This window comes from Procambarus clarkii, chromosome 91 (genome assembly GCF_040958095.1).
Source record: "Procambarus clarkii isolate CNS0578487 chromosome 91, FALCON_Pclarkii_2.0, whole genome shotgun sequence".
NCBI classification, from domain to species: Eukaryota; Metazoa; Arthropoda; class Malacostraca; order Decapoda; family Cambaridae; genus Procambarus; species Procambarus clarkii.
In genome coordinates, this window is record NC_091240.1 from 12,761,193 (window position 1) to 12,785,812 (window position 24,620).

Here is a 24,620-nt window from a genome sequence, read left to right on the forward strand (position 1 = left end):
AGTAAAGAAAAACATAAGAAATATTGAGAAAATTTGTGTTAGAATTATTAATCTTACTTTTTTGGTCATATTCAACAATATACATATAATCATTTGCACATGTATAGTGGCATTTTCCTGCTTGTTACTGAAACTTTATTATTTGACAAACTATTTTCAAGTGTGCACTAATCTATAGATTGTGTTTATTTGCAGGTCACGGTCAAGATCACGGTCAAGATCACGGTCCATCTCTGGCTCCAATTCAAGAAGAGAAAGAAGAGAAAAGTATGGTTCAAGGAGAGAGAAAATTGGAAAGTGTGGTTCAAATGATTCTGTTATTATGCGTGCATTACAGTCTCTGCGTGAAGTTCATGACCGGGAGTGTGAAATGTATAGAAAAAACCCAATTGCTCATCCAGATTTCACTAAAGAATATCATGCATTTGTTGACAAGAAAAAAGCAAAAATTCTTTCAATTGGAGGTGATCCAAATACATATGATATGACAAAAGAATGGACAATATTTTGGCAGTCTCGTTTGGAAACTATATTTAATGAATGTTGGACAATCAAGAGAGACGAATGTGTATCAATGCTGCCCGTCAATAAGATTTTATCTTGTTCCCCTTCTCCTTCTAGTATCTCTATGTCTTCAGACAGATCATCAGATGCCAGCATTTATAAATATAAAACTATTAGAAAGTTAAATAAACATCGTAGATCATCAAGTACAGATACCTGCTTGATATCTATAGAAAGGGATAGAAAAAAGGCCAAGAAAATAAGGAAAAAGAGAAAGGATACAAGTGATAGAGATAAAGATTCATCCAGTTGTTATGAAGACAAGGAAGTTCAAGAAGAGAAGAGGGATGCCAAACTCGGTGACCTTATAAAAAAGGGAAGGAGAGATGACTACTTCCAGAGTCCCAAATGTTCATCAAGTGAGACATCTTGGGATAATGATCTCACTGGAGAGAAGGAAAGTAGTGGTGTTGCTAACCAAAGATTAAAGCATGTAAAGGATACTAAGGAAAAGTTGGGTATGGAAAAGATGGAAGGTTTCATTGATGAACTTCTACAGCTTGTAACTGAACCTGTGAATCCAGTTGATCATGTTGCAAGTAAGGCAGCCACTTCATCTACAACTGAACCAATGTTTTCTTGCATATCAAACAAACCTAAGCAGTCTTCTGAGAAACATATTGTTATGGCAGAAACTTACAAAAGAAATGCATTGGATGTTCAGCTCACAAAAAATACAAGCTCTGATTTACAGGATTTACCAAACAAATATTGTACAAGTTTTCCAAAGAATAATAAACTGATGTTTGATTCAACCAGTGAGTTGTCAGAAGAGGAAGTGTCTTCCCCATCTCTTTCAGAAGGTTTTACTGATGAGGTAATTTGTCTTTTTGAAACGTTGAGTCATTTAGGGCATAGGTTAGGTGCTCTGCTGATACCTGTGAAGTTATTGCATGAGAATGCACTGAAAGTGAAGTCAAATGGGCAGGATATAATGAATATTTTTTCTTCAGTTTATGACAAAGTTCTGTTACACATGATAGAGGACAAATTAAGTAAGGCAACAAAAGATAGCACACTGAATATAATTGAGAAAGTTGTCATCCAGGAAGCTGAGCAAAGACTAGGCATTCTCCTTGAAAAGATAAATGATGACTTTAAATTTTGTGATTTAAAGATTGATAGCATAGCTAGTGCTTGTCTTGGAAAAAGTTCTAATGAAATTACAACTTTTATTGAAAATGTATTATTGTATCATGGTCATACACAGGTTTCTCAAGATCAGTTATTGAAGATTCACATGGCAGTTAAGGTAGAACAAGCGGTGATATTGGGTCTTTCAAAAAATATTCCTCAAAATAGAGATAGTGGGATTAGTAGACCATTACAGTTAGCTGTACAACCAGAAAAGCAAAGTCATGATGAAGAAGTGCCAACATCACAGCACTGCAGCTCTGCTTCACACTCCTCCAGTCAACTTCTTTGTTTAGAGTCGGCCTCATTTTCTCCTTATATAAGCATTTCATCTCACACCTCTGTTCTACCTGCTTCTATTACACTACACACTACAGCACAACATGGTTCGAACACACCACACACTGTACCACACCATACCGCTAATACACCAAAAGCTCCACCCCATTGTGCCCCAAATGCACTACAAACTGCACATCACTATGCCACTATTGCACAACAGTGTTTGTCTACTACCCAAGCTGCACCACACCGTGTGTCTACTGCACCACAAGCTGCACCACACCGTGTGTCTACTGCACCACAAGCTGCACCACACTGTGTGTCTACTGCACCACACCATGTGTCTACTGCACCACAAACCGCACCACACCGTATGTCTACTGCACCACAGGCTGCATCACACAGTGTGTCTACTGCACCACAAGCTGCACCACACAGTGTGTCTACTGCACCACAAGCTGCACCACACAGTGTGTCTGCTGCACCACACAGTGTGTCTGCTGCACCACACAGTGTGTCTGCTGCACCACACAGTGTGTCTACTGCACCACACAGTGTGTGTACTGCACCACACCGTGTGTCTACTGCACCACAAGCTGCACCACACCGTGTGTCTACTGCACCACAAGCTGCACCACACAGTGTGTCTACTGCACCACAAGCTGCACCACACCATGTGTCTACTGCACCACAAACCGCACCACACCGTATGTCTACTGCACCACAAACCGCACCACACTGTATGTCTACTGCACCACAAGCTGCACCACACAGTGTGTCTACTGCACCACAAGCTGCACCACACCATGTGTCTACTGCACCACAAACCGCACCACACTGTATGTCTACTGCACCACAGGCTGCATCACACAGTGTGTCTGCTGCACCACACAGTGTGTCTACTGCACCACAAGCTGCACCACACCATAGGTCTACTGCACCACAAGCCACACCACACCATAGGTCTACTGCACCACACCATAGGTCTACTGCACCACACCATAGGTCTACTGCACCACACCATGCCTGTAATATTCCACAAGTTACAACCCAAATGGTACCTCAGTCTTTACCTGTTATGCAAGGTAATCACACTTTTGACCTTTCAGCATGTACTGAAAAAGCTGTAACGAGAGAGAAAATGTCATTTAAAAAATTTCTTTCTTCCATATCAAGTGTGACTGTAATGAACAGTGTACAACCATTTAATTTCAAAACTTGATGCAACTGCAGTAGAGAGATGATATATTTGAGATTGTTATAATGTGACTTAAAAAGGATTATTATATCCTTATTTCCCCATAATTTGCAAATTTCAAATACAGTGGGGCCTCGATTTATGATGGTAATCTGTTCTCAGAGACTTATCATAAGTCGAAATAACGTAAGTCAAAACTATTTTTCCCATAAGAAGTAAAGGGAATTGAATTAATCCGTTCCCCACCCCTCAAAATATTAACTTACAAATACATTTTATACTGAATACAATTTTTTCTCTAACTACGATACAGTACATATGTTTATCTTACTTTTATGGAGGACTCTTGGTGTATGGAAGATGGTGATGAGGGATGGGGGGGGGAGGAGAGGTGTAACTGTTTGGAAGGGGCACCACACAGCTTGACACTACTGCACTACTGCAGCTTGATTAGGGTGAGTCGTTTCAGCAAAAGTTGCAGTTCTTCCCATGCTGCACACATTTTCTTAATTTTTGAGCAAGGGGCATTCTGTACTGCCTCCAACTCCCCTGAAGAAATTTCCTCAGCTACCTCTCTATTCCTCGCTCTTCCTCTCAGGGAATGCGGAGGTGCGTTCCTTGGTGGAATGTGGACTGTGCTCGGGCTGTCCGCTGTAAGCGTGCAGCCTGGAAGAGACATCGCCACTGGCAGACGGTTGAGTCTTTTCTTTTGTTTCGGAAGGCGAGTGCAGTGGCCCGTAGGACCATCCGTGCGGCTAAACGTGCATGCTGGTTGTCTTTTGTCTCTACCGTTACGTCCGAAACTCCTCTGTCGCTGGTCTAGAAACGTATCCGCAAGATAGCCAGTAAGTTCGTTCTCGATGTCTCGCCAGTCCTTCGCCTCCGTGGTGCTCTTGTGGCGGACCCATTGCAGGTCACCACCAAACTGGGTTTCCACTTTTCATCTGTTAGTTCTGGTTCTCATCTTCCCCAATCCTTCTTTCTTCGTAACCCTATTCTTGAATCTTGTCCTTTAGATTTCTGTACTCATCTTCGCCTTCCCTATAATGATCCCTTCTCTCTCTCTGAGCTTCAGTCTTCCCTAGCCCTCTGCGGTTCTACGGCGGCAGGCTCAGATGGCATTCATTATGAAATGCTTAGCCATCTCCCTCCGTGCACGTCTCAGTATTTATCGAGTCTGTACAATCAGGTCTGGGAGTCGTCGTCAGTCCCTTAGGACTGGCTCGATGCTGTTGTCCTCCCTGTTCGGAAACCAGGGTCTCTCGGGTCATCCCCCAAGGACTTCCGCCCTATTACCCTCACGAGTTGTGTCTGCAAGTTCTTTGAACGTATAGTTAATGTTCGTTTGATGTGGTTCTTAGAACACTATCACCCCCTCTCCCCTTCTCAATTTGGTTTTCGCAAGTGCCGCAGCACAACGGATGTCCTGGTGAACTTGGAGGTCTATATTCGTACTGCTTTTGCTGCGAAGACCTCCGTTGTTGCCGTCCTTTTTGACCTGGAAAAGGCTTACGACACTACCTGGCGGTATCATATTCTGTCTCAACTTCACTCTTTTGGCCTTCGTGGGAATCTCCCTCTCTTCCTCCAGAGTTTCCTCTCTCGTCGTTCCTATTGTGTGCGGGTTGGTACCCCTCTCTCTGCCCCTTTTAGGCAGTATGAGGGTGTGCCCCAGGGTAGTATTCTGAGCACTACTCTTTTTCTAGTTGCCTTCAAAGGTCTTCTGTCCTCTCTTCCTTCTGGTGTCTTCTCCGCTCTCTACGTTGACGATCTTATCCTTTGCTGTCAGGGTGATGATTCGCCTCTCCTTCAACGGCGGCTTCAACTTGCGTTTGATGCCATGTCGTCTTGGGGCCACCGATCATGGCTTCAAGTTCTCTACGTCTAAGACTTGCGTTATGACTTTTAGTCGGAAGCATGTCATTCTTCGTCCCTCTATGTCACTTTATGGTCATCCCCTTATGTACAGGGATTCCGCTAAGCTTTTGGGGTTAATCTTTGACACTCGTTTGTCTTGGTCGCCCCATATCTCTTACCTCTGTGTTGAATGTTCTAAGGTCCTTAACCTACTTAAGGTTCTGTCACATACTTCTTGGGGAGCAGATAGGCGCATGCTCCTCTCTTTGCTTTCCTCTCTCATACTGTCTAAACTCGATTATGGTTGCCCTGCTTACTCTTCTGCTTTTCCTACTCTTCACCGTTTTGATTGCAGCAGTCCACATTGGGCAGGTCATTCCACATTCTGGGTACCTTGATTTGTAGAGCATTTCTAGTTTAAGTCGTACTCTTGGAATATCAAAACAGTATTTGTTTGGTGTGGTGCTCATGGGTTCTGTTACAACCTTCAATGAAGTTTTTGAGGTCAGGATTGGCATTACAGTTCAGCATTTTATATATGTATAATACACACGAGAGAATGTGCAGTGACTTAATATCTAACATATTCAGAGATTTGAGTAGGGGGTACCGAGTGATGTCTGGGGCCAGAGTTTGATATTGTCCTAATAGCAGCTTTGTGTTGAGTAATTAGAGGACGTAAATGATTTTGGGTAGTAGAACCCCAAGCACAAATACCATAGTTGAGATATGGATAGATGAGGGAGTAATAGTTACTCACCAGGGCAGGGCGAGGTACATAATATCTGATCTTAGAAAGAATGCCAAAAGTTTTTGAAACTTTGATATATTTAGAATGTGTCCCTGGAAATTCAGCTTGTGGTCAATGAGAATGCCAAGGAATTTGCCATCTATTTTGTTACAAATTTGGGTATTGTTTATCCTGAGATTTATTTGATTAGAGGATTTATTGCCAAACAGAATATAGAAAGTTTTGTCACTGTTAAGGGTGAGTTTGTTGGCAGTTAGCCAGTGATGGACTTTATTTAGCTCAGTATTTACTGTGGCATTTAGAGCAAGGGGGTCAGGACTGGAGTAAATGTAGGTTGTGTCGTCAGAAAATAGAATTGGTTTGAGGTGTTGGGAGGCATTTGGAAGGTCATTAATGTAGATGAGAAAGAGGAGAGGGCCAAGTATGCCCTAAGTATATTGTAAACTCTTGCTATTGTATGTAACAATGCATGACATATTTCCTGATTTTTAATGTGCAAGAAGCCCTCTTAAATTATCATTTGTATACCTCACACCCACTGCAACATCCTAAAAACTACTGAACATTGGAACTAAAGATGAACTTAACAGGACAAAGCTAACCTCTCAATAATTTGTATCAAAAGTATGCAGCTCACCCATCATCACTGAGGTAAATGAACAACCTTCCTTCTTCAGAATAAACAATTTATTATAATACATATGCAAGTGCTCTTCATTACATTTATAGTCAAACAAAAAATTCTAACAACTGATTAGCAGATAAAAAAAAATTACTCATGGTTAAAAACTTTTTATTCAGAAGTGTAGAATAATTGCAATGGATATAATTGGCTTTGATAAAAAAAACATTAATACATGAAGTACAGTATAGTAAATTTAATCACCAGAGGTTTAACTTATATAATTAACAAAAAATTCAACAAATTAACATTTTATAATATCTGTAGCGACAATTAATTAAACTACATATGTACTGTATACATACATAATATGTGTTTACACCCTTCAGGTCATGGAATGATGCTATTCTATATTAGAAAAATTAAAATATGTACTACACTGTACATGAAACTAAGAGAAGGTTAATGTATCACAACATTAAACTCCTGCACACATCTTTTTACTTACATCATTATGTCAGCAACTTCAGTTTTGTCTTACAGCCATAACTATTTATAACTATGTGCAAAATGTACAATTGTCTCATTTCCGAAATGTTTTCACAATAAAAAGTTTTAGCTTTGTTATTTTATTTACTGTAGACTATGCTCTTACCAATAAAATACTTTGGCGAGTATTGAACTGAACTGCACGATTAAATTGTTGGCAAATGGCCAAGTTCAAGGACTTGGTGAATAAAGCCTAAAAGGTTCATCTTACAAGATATCAATTTTTTCTTTTCCCATACTGAAAATATACTATGGACATATGGATAGGGAAACCATGCATTGTGAAATTCAGTTTCCGTAAGAATGTTATTAATTTTACTCAGCCAAAAACATAACTTTTAATATGAAAGTGCATATTTTTTTCAGAAACAAATATAGTACAATACAATTACATGTTTGCAAGTTCTATACAAAAGTGAAAGATCAATGCAATGAATTTTATTTAAGTATGATACATTATATAATGTGCTATCAAACTCTACTACTCTTCTCTTGGAGCAGGTTCCAAGCATAGACAAGTTCCTTCACAATGGAGGGAACAGAAGAATTTAAAGTTCAACCCTTTCATGGTGCTGGATTGATGATTGCCGACTGAGAAAGAAAGACCATCTCTAGGCGATGTGAACCAGTTGGATTTTCACAACAAACCAGTTTGGCTACAAGACCCTTGGACTGCTAGTCCAGCACAGTAATCACTCTGAAAACTGTACCCAATTTTATCTTTACATATAAAATATATCACACCAACTGGAGCTAGGTGCAGGAGGTAGAAAACAATTGTCTTATGTATTACTGTACAATATACTTAACAAAAAAATTATGTCTTGAATACTCGTCACTACTCTCTACAGAATTCAAACTCTTCGCACTTATTGACATATATACAGTTTAACACATTAATACCAAATAATGCAATGATACAAAAATAATAGTGTGTTAAGAACAGTATTTGTATAATTATGACAATGGATTCAGATTTTCCCCAGTTCAGTATGTAATAATGGCAGCATTTAAAGTAAGTGCCTCTTGTGCTAAGAATTTAAGCAATAAAAATTTTTTGACTTTGCAATATTATTCACAATGGATCATTACTTTCTGGAGATTTTAATACAAATATCTATACATCTTCCCTTATAAAGTTCTATCAATGTAGTTATTATTTTATAAGAAATTACAATTTCTGTGCATGAATGCTGATAAGATATTATTACAGCAGTCTTAAGAAAATGTTATTTAGTGATACATAACTATAATTCAGTTGCATATATGCCTGGAGACCGTTCAGGCTTGTTCGCATTAGTGATACATGTATAATGGTACTCAGATATCACTCAGGATGCCAAGACAAGAGCACACTGATAAAAGATGAGCTTTGTCAGTGAAGTCGGATTCACAGAAGATTTTATCGAGGAACATATAATTTTTAAGAAGCGTGAAATTATAATATCTGATCACTTTCTGCTAGGGGCCTAACAGCTGAGTGGACAGCGCTTCGAATTCGTAATCCGAAGTGCAAGTCATTTTTTTCTGAGGTTCCAGGTTCGATCCCTGGTGGAGACGGAAACAAATGGGCAGTTTCTTTCACCCTGGTGCCCCTGTTACCTAGCAGTAAAATAGGTACCTGGAAGATAGACAACTGCTACAGGCTGCTTCCTGGGGATGTGTGACAAAAGGGAGGCCTGGTCGAGGACCGGGCCACGGGGACGCTAAGCCTCGAAATCACCTCAAAAAGATAACCCTGAAAACCAGGGCATTCTACAAGGAGATGACTGTTGTTATGAAAGTAGGATACAGGTTACTGTTCCAGTAAGTGTCCAAGAGTAAATCCTGTGTGACAAATATGTAACCTAGCTAGAGATGTTTCCCACAGTCTGCCTCAGTGACAGGAGGAAGGATATGATATTAGGTCACACTTGATAGTATACTATGTATTTTATTTGTAATCGCTAACCAAATAACCCAATCCACATATGAAATAATGCTGCTGCTCCATTTTGACTTCCTAAGGGTCCAAGATGGACCAAAATGTCACCACTTTAATTACATTTCATGTGTTGGTTGAGTTACAATACGCACTGTTTCTATCCACATTATTGTGACAGTCTTTACAATGGCTAACCACATCTCTCTCCAATGGATTTAGAACATGCTATGAAAGACAGGATAGAAATCTATGAAACTTGCTTCTGGGAAATGGGACAGGAACAAACAACTTCTTTAAAGTGGTCTCAACAAGGTGATTGATGACAACACCACTATGGCTGAGAACCCCGCAAACCTCTACTGCCTTATATCTACTAAAAATGAGATACAAGGCATCCAACAAGGCATGTTGGATTTCTATCATCAAGGGTGAGACACGTTTGAAAAAAGCCTCTGGGGTCATATGAGCACTGAAAGAGCTTAAAATAACAATAACTGATACACGAGAAGTAACTGTTTTCATCTCCCATAAAATCTTGTAAAACCCATAGTAAAAATATTCATACCTGGCAGAAAGCAATACCTTAAGGTTCTATTGCAAAATATAGAGTAATAAAGCTAATGGGCATCTGCAGAGTTTAACTTGTCCATAAATATAGCAGCAGCTTGTGAATTGGTGTAAATTTTCAAAGAAAAGACATTTCAGGACAGTGGAGGGGAGGGGGATTAAAGACTTCATTGTACATGGTATAAAGGCAAGAAACTAAAATAGTTTTGTATATGAATGAAGACTAATGTTATGGAGGTCAATTTATAAATTGCTTTATAATACCAAAATGCATTGAATATTAATAGAAATAAATATCAGTTTAAGATTTAAAAGTACAGTATATCAAACTGAAGAAGTGGCCTAGTGGTCATTACAACTGTGTAATGACCAGAAAAGGAACCCACACAAATTTTCCTGCCCTCATTCTGTTAAACAAATTTTCTGTATAATTTTGCTTAATGTAATCCACAAATAATTCCAGGAATAGCTGTGACAAATTATTTAAATACTGAGTACTGTATGTAATTATATGAACTATGTTCAAACTGTATTCCCCCTCCCCCCTGCACTCTGCGTGACACATACAAAACCTAACTAATTTTTACAATATTGATCTGATTTTTAATAACTTTAAACAGCTGTTTTTGTATTGTTGAAGCATTCAACAAGAGAAAACACATTCCTTAATAAATGATGTCTTTAATCCAAAATACTCGGGACCAAGTAATTATCAAAAGAAAATGTATCAGAAAAATTAACAGGCCTTACTAATGCCACCATGTTCCAATTACATAAAATTGAGATAATACAGTAATAGATAATAGAATGACGGTAAAAGCTTAAATATCAACTTTAACTTGTGTGAACAAGAAAATTATTAAAGCTCTGGTGGACACCGTTCCTTTGTATCCACGATAAATACAAAAATAACATACTGTACTGTATAACCAGCACTTAAAATATTTAACAAGAAAAATATAGTAGTGCATTTCTAACAATTAATAAGTGTATCAGTATGATGCCTTGTGCACCATCATCTGTTGGTGCAATATACAGTATTTGTTTTTATATACAGTATATATATAAGTTGACTTTGTAGAGAACTAAAATGGTCCTGGCTCCCAGATTTTCTGATCAATAAAGCTTTTTTAATTATGGGAGAGATGAAAGATTATACAGTACAGTAATATAAAATACATTATTGCTGTTGGGTGTTGCAGTCAAACAGAATACAAGAGTATGCAGCTGCTGTACATGATTATTTCAATATTCTAGAAAGAGCTTACTACACTGGCTTACAGTTTCAATGATGATGCTAAACAAGATTCTGCATTTCCAGATCCTTCCATCACCTTATGTATTTTAAAACTTAAAACACAATTTTTGTAGTTAAGCTTCGAATAAAAAATAAATTTTAATTGATTAGTTTGCAGTAATCCTTTAAAGTCAGGTGATATTTTGTTTATTGGGTTAGCCAAGAGTGGCGAGAAAACTTTATGTGAAGTTTGCAGTTATGTTCTATCGTGACATAAATTTTTTAAGAGAAGTTGTCAGATAGTCAAATATTTGATCTCCAATCATAGCTGCATCAAATTTTGAAGATAACATATATTGTAATCATTACCAATCAAGAGAGGAATCCTGAAGATGGCATATATCAGGATATGGCACACAGAGCAGTGTACTGCAATGAGTTCAGGAAGTGTAATGAGTGAAATGAGTATCTGGAATATAATGACTTCAGTGAGTACTACACAATCAATTAGTTAAAATACAACACAGGCAGCCCCTGGTTTGCAAAATATTGGAAAACACCAATCAGTGTTATGAACTATTTAAGTTTCATACAAAGTTCAGAATTGTGTTATACAGGTCAAGCACATACTATATTAAGTTATCTGTGGGTTTACTTCATTGTTTCCATTTCATTGAGTCTCTACACAACATTTTTTTGTTTAACAAAATGTTGCATTATATTTTTGGATTAATGCACCTTCAAGCACTGTGGACTTCATCATGTACTGTATTATGGCTAGAAAGCAGAGGGAGTATTTTATATAATGTTTCAAGTCCCATAGGTGTTTTGTTGAGCATGAATTGAAAAAGGCAGTTCATTGAGGTCTCAAATATAACACTATTTTCCTCATACAGTACCGTAAACCTTTAAATTTCAGCTGTGCAGGTCTCACATACATAGATTTTACAAAAATATAATCTCTGCATAAATCAAGGGCTGTCTATAATGTGTTTATGTACTGTACTGTATTATAATGAATGTGGAGGAAAGATTGTACATTTAATTTAATGAATACCTGCATGAGTTCAGAGAATGAGAGTAAAATGTACGTGTGGAAGCCTGACCCACTGCCACAGAACACAGATAACCTGAGAAATAGTGGACATTATATTTACTAATCAATTTTCCACATACATAATTCTTAAACTTGGTATAAAAGAGCAAACCCACTTAACTCTGAACAAGTGTAATTCAATACCACTAAATCACAGGACCACCTGTATAATGAATCCAGTAGCATAATTAGAATAGGTAGTGCTGTATAAGGATTTCAGGTTTTATAATGAATTCACTAATTGAGTAATATCAGCTTTAAGCTTGTAACTATTAAAAGAAGATGCCAAGCCAGGAAGACTATGTAGCACCATCTGTATTGCAGGATATTCAAAAGGTGCTAAATATCACCCAGGATTCCAATACAAGAAAAAAGAAAAAGACAAAAGGCGAGCAACATCGATGGTATCGGATTCACCAAGCATTCATTCAAGGGCCAAGTGTCCCGTGGGGACAGTAGGAAAGAATGTCAGTTTCAGAATATTATAATCAAGATATAAATATTTGGACCAAGTTTTTTGAGGATAATACATAGTATAGTACAGTACAGTACTGTATAGTGTATTAAATGGTTGTGGACACATAAGTTGTGTGGATATAGTGCAAGTAAGTTTTTTTTAGGAGAGGAGGGGGGGGGGGGGGGAACATGGTGGGCAGTTTTTTATTGCTTTGTCCCCCTAACTGGCGATAAAAGTTCTAGATTCAGGAATGAATGTTCAAATCACCCATTCCATCTGTAAACAAGTTAATATATAAAAGCAATAGCTTTCATTGGACTAGACTGCTAAATATCACGGATTAAGATCAGTTTCGATCACCATTGCCATATTTTAAGTTTAAAATAAATACTGTATAATGAGGCATTCTCCACATACTGTACAGAGATAGAAAAAACAAATGTACCAAAAATTTTGGCATTGAACTAGGCAGCTCAATAAAAAACAGCATTGAATGTCATGAAATGCTAGTATCTGGGTGTACCCCGGAGTACCCCTGAAGCCATCTTACTAATCAAGTGCCTTACTACTTGAATGTCATCAGTCACAGAGTTCTTTGTATGCCTATTGAGGACCATGAGCCAGGACCTGGTCCCCTCAGAGAGGTGAAGGGAGCAATGGCACATGAACACATTACATGTAAAGTATGCCATCGTGCCATTGACCAAGGAAGGCACCCAGAAAGGTAGGCGAATCAATACAGACTACTGCCTGGTTGAAACGTACAACCTACATCCTAAAAAGCACAAAAGAATTCCCCCATAAAGAAAACAAGCAAGAAAAACTTCATCCGACTAACCCCCCCGCTGGTTAGCGCCAATCCCTCCCCTTCAGGAGGGATGGAGAGCCAGCCTGGGTAAGTTGGGCCTCCCCCAATCAGTTCTTTGAATGATGAAAACCACCGGCCAGAGGGAGGGAGGGAGGGTGCCAGGGGGGGCCTCCGGGACTCACCTAGAAACTGGCGTTCCATTACATTCAACGCTGGTTTTCTGTGGGGAGCCCCGTCAGCTCCCCGAAGGAGGACATGAGAAGAACCCACAGAGAAGGAAAACAGGGAATAACCAGGAAGGTGGTAAATCTCAGCCCAAAAAAGAGATGGCAGTCCGTAACAGAAGACCCCAAATCAACCAGCGACCACTTGGCACGGTATCAAAGAACTGACTCGGGGTGACCCGACCTACTCACGCCCAGGATGGGGGAGGGCGCTTATGGGAGGGGGGGGGGGTTAGTTGGACAAAGCTTTGCTTGTTTGTTTGCTTTATGAGAGAGTTCTTTTGCACTTTTGAGGATGTAGGTCACACTTTTCACCAAGGCAGTATTCTGTTCTGATTCGCCTACCTTTCTGGGTGCCTTCCCTGGTTGATGGCAAGATGACAATATTGTACTTTACATGTAAAGTGTTCATAGACCATTGCTCCCTGTGCCTCTCTGAGGGGACCAGGTTCTGGCTCATGGTCCCATGATAGGCATACAAAGAACTCTGAGTGATGACACTCACGTAATATGGCACTTGATCAGTAAGACAGCTTCAGGGAGCCGACGTGGGTTCCCACAGAAGGGAAACTCAATTTCATGGTGATGAGTAAACATGGTATGTTTCAAGTTAGTACAATGAAAAGCTAAAAATATCAAATAACAAAATAGAAAATAGCTGCCAGGGGCTAATAGCAACCTAACTTTTTGGGGCTCAAACTCAACTACAGTATTAAATTTTAGTTTCAAATTAATACAAAGAGGCTTAACATGAGATATTGGAGGAAAATGTCAAAAGAAGAAAAATAGATGATAAAAAACTACACTGGGAATACCTAATTAAGAAACCTTAAGATGGTTTTACACTGTTCATTACAGTGGAACTTGATATTGAAGAAAGAAAATCAGTTAATGACAATTTGTCACTGACTACAGTTCTTGCAGTGTGAGTTGAAGAGCCAAAAGTGTGACTTCCTGGCATAATGACAGGTGGAGGAACAGGCTGAGGTATCATTTGTAGTGTAGAAGCAATAGTGTGTGGTGCAGTTTGTGATGTACTAGCAATAGGTTGAGGTGGAGCTTGTGATATTGTATGAACAGGTTTTGGGACAGCTTCTTGTCCAGGAGCAACAGGAAAAGGCAGACATAAATTTCTTATGTGAGACTGAGAATAGGTGGCAGATCCTAAAGAGGGAGGTGGAACAGAGGTGTATTGTTGTGATATTGGCACTGCATCATGATGACTTGGCTTTCCTGATGGCACAGGTATCTGTAATGGTTTACTAACTACACAATCTCTACCTTGAGGCACATTCTTTGAAAGGGAAAATATCTTTGCTTGTTCCGTCTTAACTGCCATGTGAATTCTCATTAACTGATCCTGAGGAACTTCAGTGTGACCAAGATACATCAAAGCATTTTCAATAAAGGTTGTAGTCTCAGCTGAACTTTTTCCAAGACAAGCATTAGCTATGCTATCAACATTTAAATCATAGAGCAAAGATCGATCTTTTTCTTTTTCAAGTAAAAGGCTTAGTTTTTGCTCAGTTTCACTTGTAATGATTTTCTGAATGAGGTTTAGTTTGTCACCCTGAAGTGCATTTCTTAATTTATCTGCTGCCATATGTAAAAGAATTTTGTTATCTATTTCATCAAAAATTTTCATTGTGTCCAGACCATTTGACTTCAGCTTTAATGCCTTCTCATGTAGTAACTTCACAGAGCTCTGTAATGCTCCCAATCTTTCACCTAAATGACTCAATAATTCTAAAACTTTAATTACTTCAGCTGAAAACCCTTCTGAAGGAGTTGTCGAAGAGACTTCATCTTCAGTTAAATTCCTGGGTGCAAGGAGGTTCAACTGACCTTCCTTCAGAGACAACCTCCCATCCCATGTTTTCTGCAAATCTTCAGATTTAGAGCTTGTCTTTTCTGAAGTTGCTGTAACATGTTCATTTGGATTTACGGGTTCAATAACTTGTTGTAAAAGTTCATTAATAATTCCTTCCATCTTTTCCATACCCAACTTTTCCTTAGTATCCTTTACATTCTTTAATCTTTGGTTAGCAACACCACTACTTCCTTTCTCTCCAGCGAGATCATTATCCCAAGATGTTTCACTTGATGAACATTTGGGACTCTGGAAGTGGTCATCTTTCCTTCCCTTCCTGGTAAAGTCTCTCTGTTTGGCATTCCTCTTCTTTTCATCTAGTACTTCCTTGTCTTCATAATGACTGGAAGGATCTCTACTTCTAATACTTCTCTCTCTATTCTTCCTAATTTTTTTAATTTTTTTCTTTCTATGCGCACTCAATGATCTAGTGTGTTTAGCTCTCTTTCTACGAAGGATTCTACAATTATAATTGCTGGCATCTGATGAACTATCTGAAGACACAGAACAACTAGAAGAGGGAGAAGGGGAACGGGAGTAACTTTTATCAATAGGCAGCATTGATACACACTGGTCTCTCTTGACTGTCCAACATTCATTAAATATAGCTTCCATACGAGACTGCCAAAATATTTCCCATTCTCTTGTCATGTCATATGTGCTTGGATCACCTCCGAGTGAAAGAATTCTCTCCCTCTTCTTGTCAACAAATGTTCGATACTCTTTAGTGTAATTAGGATGAGCTTTAGGGTTTTTTCTATACATATCACACTCTCGGTCGTGAACTTCACGCAGAGAGTGCAGTGCACGCACAATAACTGAATGCTTTGAACCAGACTCATCTCTTCTTCCTCTGCTTGAACCATATTTGGTTCTTCTTCCTCTGCTTGAATGCGAGCGAGAGCTCGAGATGGATCGTGAGCGCGACAGTGACCGTGACTGTGATCGTGACCATGACTGGGATCGTGACCGTGACTGTGATCGTGATCCTGACTGTGATCGTGATCGCAGCCGTGATCTGAAAATAATGATAAACTATAAATTACATTTAATAATAGTCAAATAATAATAATAAAATAATTATAATTAAATAATAGACAGTGACAGAGTGAACTTCAGATGTTTGCTAATTAGGAACCTACCAAATAAAACTCTGATATAGCAGAACACCTACTGAATCAAGGTGCCCTAAGACATGAAAAAGGGAGAACAGAGTGGGGATTGGTAGCTACAAAGGTGCCACCATGGAAAAACCATTGCATTACACTCATTGCTTTATTTCTGGTTGATCAGACCAGCAGTCACGAGGCCTCGACAGAGACCATGCTGTGGGAATGCTGATCCTCGAAATCATCAACAGGTAGTCTGAGTAAGTAAATAATTATCAAAATAAGGCACCAAGCCGGGAAGGCTATGTAGCAGCATCAAAAGTGCGGGATATTCCAAAGGCGCTAAATATCACTTAGGATGCCAATCCAAGAACAAAAGCACATAAGGCGAACAACATCAAAGATTTACCAAGGATACTATTGAGGGACAGGTGACCGTGAGGGACAGTTGGGAAGCAAGACGCACGAACATCCTGGAAGTCAGGACAACTGAAAAGAATATGCACAACCGTAAGAGGGACAATGCAATTCGGACAATAAGGAGCAGGGCGGCGCTCCATTAAGTGCCCATGAGTTAAGCGGGGGTTGGCTAATACATAACCTCGCCAGAGCCTTTTCAAACCACCAGTTATGGTGATAGGAGGAAGGCTATGGGGACACACTACTCTTAAGAGCACACAGTATGTTACCAGTAACAGAAGACCGAGTGAACCGAAGGGTAATCCTGTTAGTAATGTCTCTTCTCCCCGACGTATCTGTGGTCGGTCACTGTAAACGTCCAAACCACATTACTAGATATTGTTGGCAACTGTACCCAGAAAAAAGACCCAATGCTCTTGTTGTGACACAGGGCTTGCAGCCTTCTGAAGGGTTAGGGAGCAAGACCTCCAACCTGCAGTGGTTGGACCTGCTTACCCCATTCTTATCGAAAGGGAGACTACTTTTGTCTGAGGGTTCTTCCTGGAAGGACGTGGCGAAGGACGGACGTCCTTCCAGAGCTTTGCTGTCTGCTCCAGCAGACACCAAAGGCAGTCAATCATCGAGCAACAAAAGACCTTGCAGAGGTGACTTGTGGAAGGTGGACCCAAGCCCCAAGTGGCAGTACTTACAGGGCACCTAAGGAAGGGGAGCCTAGGTGCAAGCAGCCCAAGTACTTGTGAAATAACTGCTGGTTCGTGCACCACCACTAGACAGTACCACACTACAAGGCATAGAACTGGAAAACGGGAGCCAGAGGCACACGACCTTGCCAGTTCACATCAGCCACAGAACTGCAGGGTGGATAGCCAGCGGGGGTCTAGGGTTTCCCCCTTCCCACTCCCGGGGAGGGTGGGGGAAGAGGGGGCTTGCGCAGACAGTGGCACAGTAACGTCATCCTTGTTTGCTCCTTTTCATTTGGGGAGTTCTGTCCAGTTGGCCAGCTTTCAGTAGCAATATTTTAATAATAGAGGATTGTTTTGGGGTGCTTACCTTTCTGGGTGCCTGACCCGGTCAATGGCAGACATAGCTTCCAACCAAACAGGGGTTTCTATAGGCCATTGCTCCTTGTACGTCTCTGAGGGGGCCAGGTTCTGGCTCATGGTCCCCAGTAGGCCTAGAACTCCATGCGCATTGACTGATACCAGAGTCTAATACATTCACATCAGCTCAGTTAGCTCCAGGAAGTCGAAGGGGCTTCGCCCCAGAAAATACAACGTCCCCAGACGAAACGGGAACCGGCGGCTGCGTAGGTAAGCTGGCTGTGCAACACCTTGATGCACCAACCATCAACAATATCACTCCCTACCCAAGACCAAACAAGGGCTACGAAACCCCAGCTGACCCAAAGGGTGGGGTAGATGCCAAGCAGGAAAAACTCCTACGGAAATGGAGTCCCGAATGTACCAGGGAAGAAAACCTTGACACGCAAGAATAGTACTCACAGGGCACTTAGGGAAGGCTGCCCTAAGCTCATGCAGCCCCAGTACACCTCAGGGACACCTGGCCTCCACACAATGAACAGCAGAGGACACACAAAGGCAAAACACTGGGGGGGGGGGGGGGGCTCAACCCTCCCCCTCCTAGGGGAAGGGGGCTGCACAGACTAGCAGTGTGGCGGTGGGGTGTGACGTTTGCTTGTTTTATTGGGATTGGAGGGAATTCTGCCTCTCTGTTCAGTTTTTAGTTGTAATTATCTTACTATGTCGGGTCTGTTTTGTTATGCCTACATTTCTGGGTGCCTAGCCCCGGTCGATGGCAGATAAGGAAAACTCCCAACCACAGGTATTTTCCAGGGCCATTACTCCGTGCCTCTCTGAGGGGGCTAGGTTCTGGCTTGTGGTCCCCAGTAGGCTGAACTCCTTTGAATAATGCCCTGGTCTAATGAATTGCATATTAGCCTGATAGCTCCAGGGAGGCGAAGGGGTTCCCCACAGAAAATGAGGGTGGTAAAAAGAAAGGCACAAAACTGGAGAAATGTTACTGGTATAGTATCACAAGGTTCAGTTCACACCAGTAATTTTCATTGTCTATATAAACAATTTATCAGAGGGAACACAGAATTATATGAACATGTTTGTTGATGATTCTAAACTACTAGGGAAGATAAAAGAATTAGACAATTAACAAGCCCTTCAAGATGACCTGGACAACTAAGAAGATGGAATTCAATATGTATAAATGCCATGTTATGGAAAGTCATAGGAGAAAATGGGCCACACACGCTGCAAATTATGTGAAAAGGCATTAAAGAAGGCAGACAAAGAAAGGGATCTGGGGATGGTTCTGGAGAGCAAATTGTCACCAAAGGACCACATAAAGGACATTGCGAGAGAAGCTTATGCTATGCTTTCCAAGTTTCGAATAGCTTTCAAATTCATGAATGGTGAAATACTAAAGAAATATTTGACAACTTTTGTGAGATAAAAATTTGAATATTTAATGGTTGTTTGGTGCCCATATCTCAAGAAGCACATCAATAAACTGGTAAAGATGCAAAAACATGCTACTAAATACCTTCCAGAACTGAAAAACTGAAGCTTCAAGAAGAGGATTGAAGTGCTAAATATGCCAAAGCTAGAAAAGATCTGCAGGGGCAACAGGAGTCACACAGGACCCATAGAGAGCAAAGAACACTGTGGAAATTCCTATGAAATTGTATTAGCCATGGAGGCTGGCACAAAACCGAAAAGAAATAAGTCACCAGCAAAAACTTAAGAAATGAAATCTATGATGCACACACCCAAGGCCAATTGAATGCGGGAATGAAAAATTCCTCTTCATTCTGTAGAATGAAGGGAAAAAAGCTAACAGCTTAATCAAAATCTGAACAGGCAAAAAAGACATTGCAAACTCAATCTGCAGACAATGAAGAAAGCAAACCTTTGAAGTTGAAGAGATCGAAGGAGGGACAAAATGATGGGAGAGAGGGAGGTAGGAAATGAAGAAATGGAGGGAAGGAACAGAGAAAGGGGAAGGATGAGACAGGGCCAAAGGAATGATGGGCAGGGTGGAGAAGGAAATGGGGAAAGAAAAAAGAACAGAAAGGAAGGGTTGGAAGATAATGTAACAGAGGATGAGAAAGGCCAAATAAGACCACAAACTATACAACATCTAAATTATTAGGATGATCTCAAAGCTCTCAAAATGTACTCTCTGGAAAGGAGATGAGAGAGGTATAATATAATATACATACATGGAAGATACTGGAAGGCCAAGTTCTACATTTGCACAGTAGAATAACAACATACTGGAGCAAAAGATATGGAAGGAAATGCAGAATAGAACCAGTGAAGTGTAGAAGTGCCATAAGCACAATTGGAAAGCTTTGTCTGAACAACAGAGGTCCACGGTTGATGAACACTCGCAGAAAGCATTAAAAATATTGCCAGAACAAAGGTGGACTTCTTCAAGAAGCAATTGGGTAAGTTTTTGCAAGAAGTACTGGACCAATTGGGATGTAGTGGATATGTGGGCCTGCAAATTGCTCCAAGCAACAGCCTGCTGGACAAAGTTGTCCCAAGCCGAGCCTAGCCCCAGGCTGGGCTAGGGAAGTAGAACTCCCGAAACTCCTGTCCGGGTATGCTCCAGGTATACTTCATACTATATTAATGATGCCTTCAACTCACAGAATTATGCCAGAAAGAAGTTAGGGCAAGATATAAACCAAGTATATTCATACCTTTTCCAATGTGGAGAAAGTGAAGATGAGCGCATCGCTCTCTTCCATGGGCTGGGGTGCCTATCTTGTCTCAAACGCTCGCTGCTGACCCGATCACTTGAGCTATGTGCATAGTGTTGGACTGGACTGCAACTTCTTCTTGGATTTGGCCTGAATGTTTCATCTCTATCAAAAGGATACTGTTTAACAGGCGAGTGATATCTCTCCCGCCTACTAATTCTTTCTGGACTATAACTTTTTCGGTTATAATAGTAACTTTCTTCTTCACTGTAAGACATATCTCCACTGTTACGTCTGAATTTACTACCATATTTCCAAGGGCTCGATTCCCTCCCTGAACTATACTTTCTCTCTGGACTACAGCTTCTGCTAGGACTATAATTTCTACCCAGCCATTCACTGCTTTTGAATCTATTTAGAGTATCATCCTCGCAAATAGTAAAGCTACTGTCTGTGTAGTTTACTGTGTAATTTCCTGCCAATTTATTCCTTATAACAGAGTCTGCTTCATCCCATTTAAATTTTGTTTTTTTCCCTATTTGATAATCTGGAGATGACAAACGCACGGAAGATGGAGAGACAGAATCAAGATGCCGATTTTTATTGTAGCTGCCAGCTCTAATAGAACAATGTTGTCTTTCAGTTCTGAACTTGATTTTCTCACTTACATGTCTATGTGGTGATGAGCTCAAGGCAGATGGAGATGCACACTCAGGACGGGAGTATTTGGCTCGACTCTTAGTTCTGTATGTGCTCTCTCTACTCTCACTGGCACTTGCTGTTGATGTTTCCCCCCTGGCAGCTACACAGTTGTCTATACTGCTCTCTCTTTTCATTTCTTGCAGTAATGTAATAGGCAAAGGCCTGCTCATATAAACATTTGGTATTAATCTCAAAACACTAGATATTTTCACAAGTACTTTTTGTTTTATAAAACTGTAGTAATCATTACAACTGTTTTTTTCATCACTTTTACCTTTCCGTTTCTTTTCAATCAAAAGTGGTGGGACAGATAAATCAAAATTATAGATTTCTAAAAGAGTTGATAAATGAGGCTGGCGCACATGAAGCATCTTGTCAAAGTCAGCATCGTCCTCTGTTTTATCAAGACTTAACTTTGGAGAACAGACATACTGAGAAGTCTTAGCAAACTTCACACAAGCTTCAGCTATCCTCCTTGCTACAACTGAAGTTGGATTGAAACCATCAATCAAAGGAACATTATCTTTTGGCAGGTGAATACCAAACACTAAACTGTTAAAGTCCCAGACAGGCAACTGTTTCACTTCAGCAAGTGTAAATGCAATCCTGTTAATTCCTAATATAAACTGCCCAATCCTGTTTAATTTTTCCTTTATTTCCATGGATTGTGAAGGAATTGTTACAATGTGTCCGGTTTCTTCAGCGTGTCTCTTGACCAAGTAGTTCTGTAAGGTCAGAAAATCAAATGGATAAATGGTTGTGATTATTACATCACAGTTAGTCGTTACTTTACGGAGAAGTTCGTCAACGCTCTTCAGTGAGTTAACAAAGTCATTCCAGAGTTTATCACTTGAGTCCAAGTTCTCAAAACATAATGAGGGTAATTCCAATTTCATCTTATGGGAGTCACACCCATCTTCTGCAACAAAGTTTATAATATCATACATGCCTAAACTAAGAACTATAAGTGCATCCTTCTTGCCTGAAATTTCCTTCACAATGGGGTTGTCCTCAGTCAAAGCTCGGAAGGACAACTTGCCCTGTGTAAATATAGAAATTTTCCATTCATAATTATTGAACCACAGTCTTTGTACTTTTTGTAATCTAGAATCGCCAATAATAACAAATTCCTGGTACCTGTTTATATGGTACTGCTTTATGGTACACTTTAACATTGGAACCATATACTTTTCTACTGCATCTCTTGATGGGTTTATACCATCCTCCAGACATCTGCTTGAATTAGAAGGTAAAATATTCCAAGGAATTATTTTCCCATCTCCTCTCAAACTTAATTTTATGACTGAGGCGTTAAATTTATTCAGGTCCTTATTAATATTCTTTTCTACATTATCATAATGCTTTTTTATGAAAGGTGGAAAATCTGGGATGTGTCCAGTAGCTTTCTCATGAGCTTTTGCTTGGCACTCATTAAATTTATTTATATGTACTGGAAGAATACTTGTAAAGTAGACTCTTGAACTATCTCCCAATAATCCTTTTAATCTTTTAGTCATTTTCACCACATAATTCGAAATATATGAGGCTTTATAATAGTTTCGAGAGTAGATTTGTTCCATTGGTTCATGGTCAAGCATTTCCTTGCAGGATAAATTGTTATTTAACTCAATCACATCATAGATGCCAACACTACAGATGAGCAAGATTCCTTGAGGGCAATTGCTTTTATCAACATTATGCTTCACAGCTTCCTCCAGATTATCAAAGGTCAAGTCTGGCACACACTTGATCTCCAGAGGGCCAAATGTTCTCTTTATCCCAACATCTTCCAAGTGCTTGATGCGAGAATCTCCAATTATAACCACCTTGCTAAACCTGTACTTGTGTCGCTTACCAATTACCTGTAAATAAAAAAATTAATTATTACAATCATGTTCATTAAAAAAAACTCAATAAGTATGTTAGTCAAAAGTATTTTTTGAAATAAAGTTAAGTGTATTGAAGTGCCAATTTCTCAGTAAGCCCCTGTGGTTCCCTGAAGCAATATACAGAGACAGTATTCATCTACCATGTAGCACTAGCCGTGGAGTTGTATAGGTCTAACGGGGGACCAGCATCAGAACCTAACCCCCTCAAAGAGTTGCCAGGAGCATTGACATTTTGCTACCTCACCGCGGAGGGCAACTAAAGAGTCAGCGAGTCAAAACAAACCTGTGCTAGATTAAAAAAAAAAAGAGACCAAAGCCTTGAAACCCGCCTAATGAACTCCCTTAACTATGTCAACAAATGATCACATTCTATCGAAATTAGTGCAAGCTCATTCAGCCCACCTTCCTCCAATCGATTGGAGAAAGGAAGTGGTTTACTGCCTGACCAGATTTGAGCTGTCAGTTCTGGAGCAAATGTAAACACACCCTGATTACCTGGAAAGGACGGGGTGGATCTGAGAGTCACCAGGGGTTCACCCTGAAATTGGCATTTCATTACATTCAAACTCTGGCGTTCTAGGGGACTCCTTTGTGGCTCCCCGAAGAAGGAAGAACCCTCTGGACAAGAGAAATAACCTTAGGCCACATAAGGATGCCGAAGCCCAGGAACATTCACCAACTACTGAACCGCCAGAACCTTATTAGACTTTCCAAAACCTCCGCGCCTGAATATTGGCCCAGGACATATTCACAAACGTAGCCGAAAGAGCAGTAGACTTCCTAACACCATGGGCACATGGGAAGTGCATGATCAGGGACACCGAGCATCAATAACCAAAAGAGCTTTCTGGAAGCCAACAGGCACGTTCTTTGCCAGAAAAGGAGGAGACCGCTGCAAAATGAACAAAACACTCACCAAGGCCAAAGGAACAGAAACCGTACCTTCGGGGAAGAGCATGAAGCTCTCGAACCCAAAATTAGCAGGCAAGAGAAACCAAAAACAATGCCTTAGAGAAAGAATCAGAGACCAAAAGGTGAAAGTAAAATGAGTTAAAGAAAGAAAACCAAGAACACATTCTAAGGACCAGGCAGGCTCAGCACTGTTCCAACTTGTAATAAAGTTGTTACATCTTGTTATAACTTTTTATGACACATTAGAACATTGTTAAAACTTGCTATATTGGTTTGAAAGTTGCAGCAACATCGTAGTTTCATCAGGTGTTTGATGGGAGGTGACACATGAGCAGGCAGGTGGTGAAACATATCATGTGACAGCCTGCAAAACGGTGCCAGAGTAGTATCGACACCAAAAGCAAGATGTAGTGGCTCTGCCAGTGTTGCATGATGCAAGGTGACAGCATTCAGCATGAGACACCAATCAAGGAAAAGCCAAGAAAGGAGAACACCACATGCTTAGAAACTGATAAAAAATGACGCAGAAAGGAAATGGCAAAAGGACTACCACAAAATCTCATACTGTCGCCAAGAAGAAGAGTGCGGGTGAGACACCGTCAGAGAAGCTACCTGCTTGTCGTAGATTTGGCAATAAAGACACAAAACCAGCGTTGATTGTAATGAAACGCCATTTTCTGGGTGAGACCCGGAAGCTCACGGAGCTATC

At 40.2% G+C, this 24,620-nt stretch overlaps 2 protein-coding genes across 4 annotated transcripts in view; one reads left to right on the plus strand and one right to left on the minus strand.

Annotated features, from left to right (window-relative positions):
* LOC123774044 (uncharacterized) overlaps positions 1 to 7,172 on the plus strand; it is a 21,797-nt gene extending 14,625 nt beyond the window's left edge. For both annotated transcript variants that reach the window (XM_069318790.1, XM_045768159.2), the window contains one exon: positions 196 to 7,172. In XM_069318790.1, the coding sequence (XP_069174891.1) occupies positions 196 to 3,202 (3,007 nt within the window). In that variant the 3' untranslated portion in view covers positions 3,203 to 7,172. The remainder of the gene's footprint in view (positions 1 to 195) is intronic.
* LOC123774042 (uncharacterized) overlaps positions 6,456 to 24,620 on the minus strand; it is a 31,879-nt gene continuing 13,714 nt past the window's right edge. For both annotated transcript variants that reach the window (XM_045768154.2, XM_045768153.2), the window contains exons 4-5: positions 20,409 to 22,972; positions 6,456 to 16,158 (exon numbers count right to left, since the gene is read on the minus strand). In XM_045768154.2, coding sequence (XP_045624110.2) covers positions 14,100 to 16,158; positions 20,409 to 22,972 — 4,623 coding nt within the window. In that variant the 3' untranslated portion in view covers positions 6,456 to 14,099. The remainder of the gene's footprint in view (positions 16,159 to 20,408; positions 22,973 to 24,620) is intronic.